At 41.8% G+C, this 10,017-nt stretch overlaps 1 protein-coding gene across 1 annotated transcript; it reads right to left on the bottom strand.

Moving 5' to 3' along the window:
• Positions 1 to 269: 269 nt before the first annotated feature.
• On the bottom strand, positions 270 to 2,602 carry LOC113570961 (transmembrane protein 238-like). The gene is made up of 2 exons (XM_026999686.3): positions 1,918 to 2,602; positions 270 to 462 (listed from the first exon to the last, which is right to left on the bottom strand). The coding sequence occupies exon 1, from the start codon at positions 2,484 to 2,486 to the stop codon at positions 1,941 to 1,943; it is 546 nt and encodes a 181-aa protein (XP_026855487.2). The 5' UTR covers positions 2,487 to 2,602; the 3' UTR covers positions 270 to 462; positions 1,918 to 1,940.
• Between the last annotated feature and the right edge of the window lie 7,415 nt (positions 2,603 to 10,017).

Genomic DNA, 10,017 nt, shown 5'->3' with positions numbered 1-10,017 from the left:
CATTTGCCTAGGTTTGCACAATTCATAAACATCAAAACAGAAGAACTTCCTAGGAAGAACTTCCAGAACATCAAAACTTCCTATAAACATTTGTAAGTTACCTTAGCCACCAGACATCATCTTTGAGACCCATTTTAAATTTGACATTAACAAAAGGGATTTACATTATATAAATGTAGCTCAATATTCACACTGTTCAGTGTGTATTATATACAAAACACACAATGCTGCAGGATGCCAACTAGTGAAAGAAAGTGCATTACCTTATTTAGGACATCATTTTTATTTCATACAGAAGACAAATACACACGTAAAAGCAATATTATAAAACCATTACATATATCCATTAAAAAGCACAGTAAAAACAATTTGTGCAATATTTGTGCAATACTAAAATATTCATCCCTGAATAAGTGCAGTCCGCTTCTACCCAAATGTTCAGCTCACACAGCCAGAAGATAACTGTGAAAAAGGAAAAAGGAAAAAATATACAAGGAAATTAGAGTTGGTCTGGTCCCAATCAAAAGAGTTTTGGCTCAGTGATAAGGCAGTGTACAGTCATAGCACACACTTTAGATAGAATTTATCATTTCATCATTTATAAATATATACAGATAGCACACATCAGTTTAAATGTCACAAAGTTAATAAATCTCCTAAACTTAAAAAACATTCCAGATTGTGGTTTAAACAAATTCGGTCATGAGCAGAGGTGGGTAGTAACTCATTACATTCACTTGACTGCTTAAGTAAAAGTTGGATGGATTAGTATTTTTAAATTGTTACTTTTTTTTTTTTTTTTTTTACAGTCAAGTTTAATTGTGAGGAAATTAATATGCTTTTTATTTAGTTACATTGTCATTCCTTTTAGTGACTGACTAATTTATCATTATAAATAATAATAATAGCAGCATCTGGACTGCTTTGCTGTTGGTCATACCGCTCACATTCTCAAAACTCATTTTATTTTAGACATACATACATACATACATACATACACATTATATATATATATATATATATATATATATATATATATATAAATATATATATAAATTTGTGCTAAAATGTTCTACTCATTTCTAGTCCTACTCACACCCTGCCTCTATCCACATCTTAGTTTAACTGAAGTACCTCTGCTTGCTACTTTAGCATGACATTAGCCTACCCAGCTCAGGTCTTAGGTACACTGTTAACCGAACCTCTCCCCAGGCAAACAGCAACAAATCTGCCTTGCTTTGTCCATTATCACCACATTTGTACACTAATTAAAGTGAAAAGAGAGAAAGGTTTTCAAGTACAGTAATTGATTAAAGCAGAACTGGTGAAATAGTAAGATTGAACTTTAGTTCAAGGCACAGTTTGATGGATTGGTGTGAATTAAGTGTATTAAATGAGATTATATATATATATATATATATATATATATATATATATATATAAACTCATATCCTAAATTGAGCCATATCACTTTTGCAACATGCTTGAAATGGATCTAACATTATGGGAAAATACAACCTTTGAATACAAATTATATAGTTTTTTCATTAAAAAGTAGAATGAGTAGCACCTTCATACAGGCACAGACACCAGTAACATAAGGTGTGAATAGGCTCAAGCTGAAAACCTCATTCTAATTCCTTTTGCAGAGGGAGCACGAGCAAATTCACAATATCTAGCCACATTTACAAATTCTTTGTTTAACATAAATCTCTACTGTGGAACATCTTATCTGAAGGCTACAGAGAAGGCTTACAAACAGATTATGAGAATGACTATAGTTAAAGGGGCGAACACCACCCGAATCCAAACGTCTGATACCATAAGCAGACCTACCACTCTGGTCCAAGCAGCCAAAAATGCCAAGGAAACACAGTCAGCAGAACAGAATCGTAAATATTTAGGTATTATGCCTACCAATAACGTATACCAGTCGTCTGTCACAGTAGTCTTTCTGGTTTGCCATTCACACCAGCATTCAGGAGCATCTCGGAGTTCTTCAGAATAGCAAGCTCCACTGTTTTTTCATTTGCCGACATGTCAAAACTTCGGTCGAAAGCGTCATTATCATAGCCTGTCACACCTGGGCTTCGCCACGTTAGTCGTGTCGGCACATGGACGGGCAAAGTTCCTTTCAGCGAATCTTTGCCATCACCGATACACTTCTCACCCACTTCCAGAGTTTTGACACTGTTTTTTGAAAGTCGCTTCGAGAGTTTGCGAGCCCAGTGCGCTAAATTGTCCAAGGTACTTTTCTCAAGCTCGTCAGAAGCAACCGTAATGGTTCCAGTGTACCACAAGACCCACCAAATAAGACTGAGAAAAACAATGATGGAACCAGTATAGATAAGAAAATCTCCATAGAATCTGCCATCTAAGCGCAAATTCGCAAAAATTCCGACGAGTAGGATTACTAAACCGACCACATCAAAGGCAACGCCGAGAATAAATAACGGTACACAACCCCCAATGCACTTTGGGTTCATGGTAAATATATGTCTGCATATAACTGAAAAAATCAACTTGTTTTCCACTGGTTAGCTATATTTCCTTTTCGTACACCTGTGAAACGTACACCTGTTTGTAGCCACGCCCTAAAGTGACGTCAATATCCTGGAGCGCACGCGTTTTGTGTGCCCAGCCTTTGTCCTGAAATCTCTACCGCCAGGCCGGGCTGCGCAACCTTATGGCTGTTCATTTTAACGGGGATTTGATGTGTGCGCAGTGTGCCAAGGAAGACGCAATAAATGTAGCGTAAATAGTTTGGCTCCTTAAACATATTTAGTCTGCGCCTTACCAAAAACAAAAGTGTTCATTAGGCCTATCAAAAGGTTTGATAAAAAAAAAAAAAAAAAAAAAAAAAAAAAAGATTTTCCTATGGAGTCAAACATTTTCTATGCCTAACATTTTATTCACTGGAAAGTCTTTACAGTTTTAAATTGCTCTTCTCATCAGTGTGCCGAATGTACACTTGTGGCATTCTCTCTGGGTAAGAGCATCTGCCAAATGACTCTACGTAAACTTTAACCCGAGGCTAGGCGCAGTTACTGCGGGATCAGGAAATCGTGAAAACGATGGGATTATACACCAAAGGTTTGTTTTTCGCCATCGGTAGATGGCGGTAGTAAACTACACAAAAACTAAAAAAGTAGACCCTGTTTACACATAAAAAATAATTATGGCGACACAAAATCCAAAAAGCAAACAAATATTGATTTATTTGTGATCCGTACTGATTCATTTGAGTTCCAATTACAATTATAATCTCCAAAGTTTTTAGAAGCATTAAAGGTAAGAAAATATGAGAAATATTATTTGAAATGATAAAAGAATTCACTCCCCGGTGGGTAGATGTGTAGTCCTGTTCTTCATGGCTATGTACAATTGATTCGGGGAATGAAGGTCAGGACTGTGATTAATTCATAACGTGTCTGAAATAACTGCGTCCTCGGAGACTGGTCAAATAACGGGCCTGGGTGGGTACCCCGAATACTGGAGCATTACCAGATGTCTTTCTCACTAACAACATGCACCAGGTAAACTTTCAACGCAGTCCTTTTCCAGACAAGATTATTAAAATGGTGATGTCAGACATAAATCACGATGTTTATGTAAGTTTAGCACAGAACTGCAAAGGAAAACGTATTTTTATTTAAATGTGACAGGCTAAGAATGATTTGAGGTAAATAGACACAAAATTACCCCCTGGGAAAAACGACTGCTGTTCGTTCGCCTTACCGATTATTTAATAAATGCATAGTCAGCACTATAACTTGTATCATAAAATATGCTGCATTACACACGACAGTGCCTTAAAAACGTGTGAAGCCGGCTTCCCATCACGGCACTGCAGTACCAGGCTTTCTGTTTGAAGTCTAAAGTTTGCCCTCGTCGAACAAAATGGCTAATTCTGTAATTTGAAAAGAAGTTTATACGTGATTGAAATCTTCATCATTGATAAGAGTTAGGATAATGAATGCAGACTGAGCCATTAAAAAAAAAAAAAAACAACTCCAGATCAGTTAAAGGTTCCCAGAGGAATCCTAGAAGATGTGAGCTCTTCTGAGCTTGGGGAGCGTAATGAAGTAATGACTAGAGCTGCTGCTGCCATCTTCTGTTCACTAATAAAATCCTTCATTATCAGCGTTAAACGCAATCATTACAATTAAGCTACAACCTTCAAGGTTATTTTTAACAAGCTTTTTTAAAAAAAAAAACAAAAAAAAAAACAAGTTTCATTCTAGCAGACTGATGAAAGCTTATACGTCTGTCATGTTTTTATAAATGTGCGTGTTTCCTTTCCATGCGCGAGGTGTTTCACCGAAGCTGTGGCTCACGCGAGTAGCATATGCGCGTGTATTAGGTCGTGCAGCGAAGGGTAATCACCCGCGCGCACGCCTCGCATATGGACAAACTCATCACAATCAATTTAAATTTTGCGGGTCCTTCGCTGAGTGCAAATAAAGTCCCCCACCAGCTCCTTTCATTAGGAGGCATAGAAACGGTTTAAAGGTAACAATGACTAATATCCATTTAGAAACTAAAGCTGGGGTCAAACCTTTGCTTTTCAGAGAACAGGTTGCTGGTTTTTGTGGGTCACAGATCTATATGTTTAGTAGTCAGAATTTAAATGTGATGGATATAGCAGTCTCTAGAAACAGTTGTAAGGGAATATCTTGGTGTGAAGAGCTGTGTGACAGAGCTTACTAGAAAAAAAAATCAGAACTCTAATGAAGCTTAACTACAGATTTCAGCTGACTGCAGGTGGTCTGGCATGCTGGCATTTAAGAATGCGCGGAATTGAAGATCTTTCCAAAGAGGCTGCTTTTTTCCTCATCCCCGATTTCCCAGTAGGTCTGCAGCCCAGACGTACTAGAACTTGCTCCAGCATTTCAAGGAGACGTTCCCACAGCCTGTGATCAAAGACGCTGCACCTGCTGATTTCAGCTTCTTTCAGCTTCTTACCTCCAGTGAGGCAAAGAGGGGGAGGGGTGAGGGAGTCACACGCTTTCCTCCAGCCTGGAATTATTTTTACATAATGCCTGATGTAATATTACAAGTGTGATTTCAGAGTCCAGCTGTCCCAGTTCTGACTGTACAGTGCTAAAAGCAAGTATGTTTTGGGGTTGATGTCAAGAGTGGCCTGAAATTTCTTGATGTGACTGTTGACGCTTGGGGCATGGAATGGTGAAGTAGATTGTCAGTGGCTGTCTGTGAGTTGCTGCAGTCAGAATGCATTGCTTCTGCAAGACAAGTATTCCTCAGCAAAAAATAAATAAAATAAAAAATGTCCCCTAGGTCATTTGTGCATTGACGACCGTGAAGAGTCATCTTTTAGTGGTGACCACCAAGGAGAGCAGAATCCAGTAAAAGCTCCATTCTTCACTTGTGCCTAAGCATCTAATGTCAGCTACCCCAGAGTCGAATAAATCAGGACGGGGGGTGGGGGGCAGCTTGAGGTGGAGGTGGAGGGTGAAGAGAAGGAAGCTAATTTGTATTTTCATTATTCTGTTCAAGGTCAACTTAGTAAATGGGATTTGTGTGGTTGCTGAGGCAAACCACTTGGGTGTGTGCGTGTGTGTATATGTGTGTGTGTATGTGAGCCGAAGTGGTTGGGTGCCAAAGATTTGCAATTTATTGGTGCATGTATATAACCCTCATTCATCTTAACTGACATAGACCTGGTGTATGTCACATCTTTCCTTGTATCTTATCAAACTGAAAGATGATATGGTGTCATCTCACTTAGGCTTTTTTCCAGGGCAAGCAGAAAGAACAGGTTTGGCTGCTACACACAGGTGTTGATTAAATGTGCTGTATGTGGAGCTCACTGGCACCCAATAAAATGTATCTTCCCCTCACTAAGGGAAACCAGAGTGTGGTCCTGTTCTACCCAACCACTAAAGCCGGGGTTTTGATTCATTGTGTTTGGTGGGGGAACAGGGCCTGAAGCTCAGGAAGGAAGTGGAAGATTTGTCTTATCTTGCCGGGCAGAGTCTCGTTTGGCAGTTTTATCTGGCCTTGTGTATACCCATGTGAAGCGTTGATTCATCTAGCCTGGAGAAGATTAAGGCTTTTTCACAGGCCCTGGCTGATCCTTCGCATGCTAAGGGATGTTCTTTAGACTCGCACACCTATTAGAGATTGTGCTGGACAGACGCCGATGCTTCTGCCTCTACACCTGCCTCAGTGCCTGCCTCCACACCTCCCCGCCTGCCTCCACACCTGCCTCTGTGACTGTTTCCGTGACTGCCTCCATGCCTGCCTCCTTGCCTGCCTCCACGCCTGCCTCACCACGTGCCTCCACGCCTGCCTCCACGCGCGCCTCACTGCCTGCCTCCATGCATGCCTCACCACCTGCCTCCTCACCTGTCTCCTTGCCTACGGGGAGTGCGTCTTCGATTGGACCGCAGAGTCCTGGCATGCAGCTGCTGACAGTAATGAATGGAGCAATAATATTTCAATCATCGACTCCCTCACATTGGGCGCCTGCCGCCCGGGTCTCCTGGCAGTCATCACTGGGGAGGGAGGGAAGGCGAACCGCATGCCAACGAGGTGCAGTCGGCTCCGGCAGCCTCCTTCAAGGTCATGTGGTGTCCCTGCCAGAGCTGTATGTTTGCTCCCCGTCAGGTGTAACACGTTCACGGAGCACCTGCACTCGCACAGCAGAATTACACCACCTTCCCCGCGACAGGGGAAAGAACTGTCCAGCGCAGTAGCACAAAGTCGACTGGATTCACCTGACCGTTTTGCAGGCCAGAGTTTCAGTGGAGAGCGCCATGACGAAAGTTTCTGTCAAAAGTCTGTCCCGGATGAGCTGAAATATTTCAGCATGTGTTGGAATCCGAGCCCGGTAATTTAGAAGTTTGCAGTCACATTTTGAAGTTTTTGGACAGCCAGTTCTCACAAGTGAAAGGTCTACCTCAGGCTGGCACTGGTCTTCATGCGCTGTACTCCTTTAGCACGGTTTTTATGTTTGTTGTTTTTCTTTTTGCAAGCCACAGCAGCCGTATATGAATCTCTGATCCTGGGAACAGTGCGTGCCTGTGGCAGCAATAAACAGGCAGAGTGGTTGTGTGGAGAAAAACAACAGATTTGGTGTCCTTGTTTTGGGTGAGGGCCATTCTTTCTGTGAGTACAGCACTGCTTACATCTCTTCTCAACTGACTCTGGGTGCCTAGTGCATGTTTTAAGGCAGACAGGCAATTTTCCACCCTGGCAGTGAGAGGGCACAGGTTAATGCCTGCACTGTTATTCAGAAGAATATTTTCATACATTGTAATGAGAGAGTTTTGGAAGAAAACAACCCCCTCCTCCTCTCTCTCTCTCGCGCTATCTTTCTTCCTCCCTTTCTGATAAGTTGGAGAACCACAGTTCTGCTTGAGAGGACATCAACTGAAATGGGTTCCATTTAATTCACTCTAAATCAGACAGATTCTCTTGTGGATAGACCCTTTTATGTAGATAAGTGACAGGTGCTGTGACCCACACATCTTGGAATTAAAAAAATGTATATTTATAAATTATTTTAACCTCAAATGCGATGTAAATGTCAACTTCATTTAAGGACAGGTTTCGACTAAGGAATTTGATCAAATTTCTTTGGTCCATGCAGAAAGATAACTTTTAGTATCTTGTCAATATAAATAATTTTCATTTGTTTGGGGATCACCTTCTCGTGTAACACTGTCAGTAAATAAATGTGCATGTGCAGATTCTGATATATTCCATCACCTGTTCACCTGCAGGACTAAATAGTTTTGGATTCTCATAGCTACACCGCCCCCTGCATGCGTCTTAACCTTCCTCGTGACTCAGTGAGACATGTCAGTGGCATAGTTAGGTGTCAAGGACACTTGGTGAGCCCCCCCTTCACATTATGAGTTTTCGCCCTGCACTTGGTAAGCACCGGCTGTCAGGAGTTCACCTGTACCCACAGTAAACAAAGCTCACCTCTGGAGACAGCCCTGGTGTGGTCGTGCTGCGCTCGCGCGCCACCTGGAGACATCTAATTGCAGGGATAAATCCACCAACAGTGCTGTGAAAATGCCATTGATCACATCTTGTCCTCCGCCCGGCGGGGAACCCTTGGCAGGAGGCGGAGCTGGCAGCTTGGAGGATGGCAGAAATTCGTGTCCCAACACCCCTCCCTCAAAGCCTGCAGGACCTCTTCTCAATCTCCTACCATTCACAAAAGGAACGGTATGACAGCTCATGAGCACCGCTGCCGTCCATTTAATGGGCGCCTGTATTTATGTGCAAGGGCATTTTCTAGCGCTGATGTATTCTGCCAGCGAGAGAGTGTGAGAGAAGAATGGTCTGCTTGCCCCACCGCTCTTACTGAGAGATTCTTCCTAAGTAGCAACGCATGATTGTCTCCACAGAACTGTGTGATTGTGTCTCTTGTTCCTGCCCTTCTGCAGTTTATACTGCGCCAGGAGTTGTTTTGCACGTGTTTTTATCCACTGACTTTAGCTGATTGGTTCAATTGTTTTGAAAGACCAGTTTTCACCCTTTCTAACATTAAGTTTACAATACAGTTGTACAGTGATTTTGATGCAGAGTGACAGGTCTAGCTGAGTTGATGTAAAATTCAAGGGTTAGAGTTTGCCACAAGCACCAATACAAACACCGCTGGACTGTAACTCACAGATCTATATGTTGAGACTTTAAATAGTTGCTTCACATTGCTGTTATTTATAGATCCAGGCACAAAAATGCCCTCATATTTGACATGCTGGTCAATTGTTGTATTGTTCTTATGGGGTGTATCTGTAGCACAATGTTTTCAGGTTTTGAAGACTGTAATTTTGATTTAAACAAAGATGACAGAACATGGCTTCAAAGCCTTAGCTCTAACGCCCTGGTGAGGTTTCCGAGAATTATTGCTACTTGTTTGTCTCTAATTAAAATGCACTGTGCTTTTAGGCAGATATGGTAAAGGATTATTCTTTATGCATGTCCTCTGTCTCCAGGAAGCAGAACTATCCCTCCATTCATTGGTATGCAAGATAGTGTGCCAGTTTGTATATGAATGTTCCTGTAGGTTTTTGTAAGTTAACATTTACAAGCGTCGCGTCATGCCTTTGTGAAGTCCATCAACTGTGGATTACATTACAGTGTGCGTAAATCAGCAAATAAAACAGTCAATGAGGCAGAACAGGAACACAGCCAAACTTCACCTCTAACGCCCCCCCAAAACACAACACACTACAGTGGTTTTAACCACTAGCCCTCTGCTGAGAAAAGGTTCCGGCATTGAAATGAGATGCTCATTCCAAAGCGTTACGAATTTAAATGTACATTTAAACCCACCGCCCACCTTGTAGTATGGGTCAGTACCGCAGAACGGATCGCCCTAACTGAGATATACCCGCAGTAAAACGCTTCCTCATATCCCACGCTGAGGGAGCTATGACAGGATCAGCTTGCTGGTCATGTTCCTGAAAGCTTCCACTGGCATGTACCTTGGCTATCGAGGCAATCCCATCTTGGCCTACAGGAAAGGCCATGGTGAGACAGGAATACTGATAAAACAGCATGCCATTCGGAGGGGCTAGGATTGGAATTGGGGTTAGAGTTTAGAGTAGGGCTAGTGTTGGGTTGGGATTAGGTTTAGGGTAAAGGGTTAAGGGTTAAAGGTTAAGGGTTGGGGAGTAAGTTTTAGCAGGACCATGAGCAGCGTGCAGAAATGACACATTTTACCCTTTACGGTTGATTACCCTCTCATTCATGCACACATGTATGTGCTTATCTGCCTTGATACTGTTGTTTTCCCATGATGCATAGCTCCTGTAATTTTATTTGTGTCTCCAGGTTGAAGTATTTACATTACTTTAGAATTTCTTCACTACTGCAGATTTGTTTTTCTTTCCTCTCTTTGTTCGAAATCAGGTCACAACGTGCAATAATTTATGTGCACGCTAATCAGAGGGAATCACGTAATGCTCCCATTTGTGTGATTATGTAGTTAAATAATCATTTTGTCCAATAACATATTTTACCCGTACCCATTCA

The sequence above is a fragment of the Electrophorus electricus genome, chromosome 15 (assembly GCF_041902795.1).
Source record: "Electrophorus electricus isolate QZ-2024a chromosome 15, ASM4190279v1, whole genome shotgun sequence".
In the NCBI taxonomy this organism is placed as follows: domain Eukaryota; kingdom Metazoa; phylum Chordata; class Actinopteri; order Gymnotiformes; family Gymnotidae; genus Electrophorus; species Electrophorus electricus.
The sequence above is the reverse complement of the archived record's forward strand: the minus strand, read 5'-3'. Positions and strand labels throughout refer to the sequence as shown.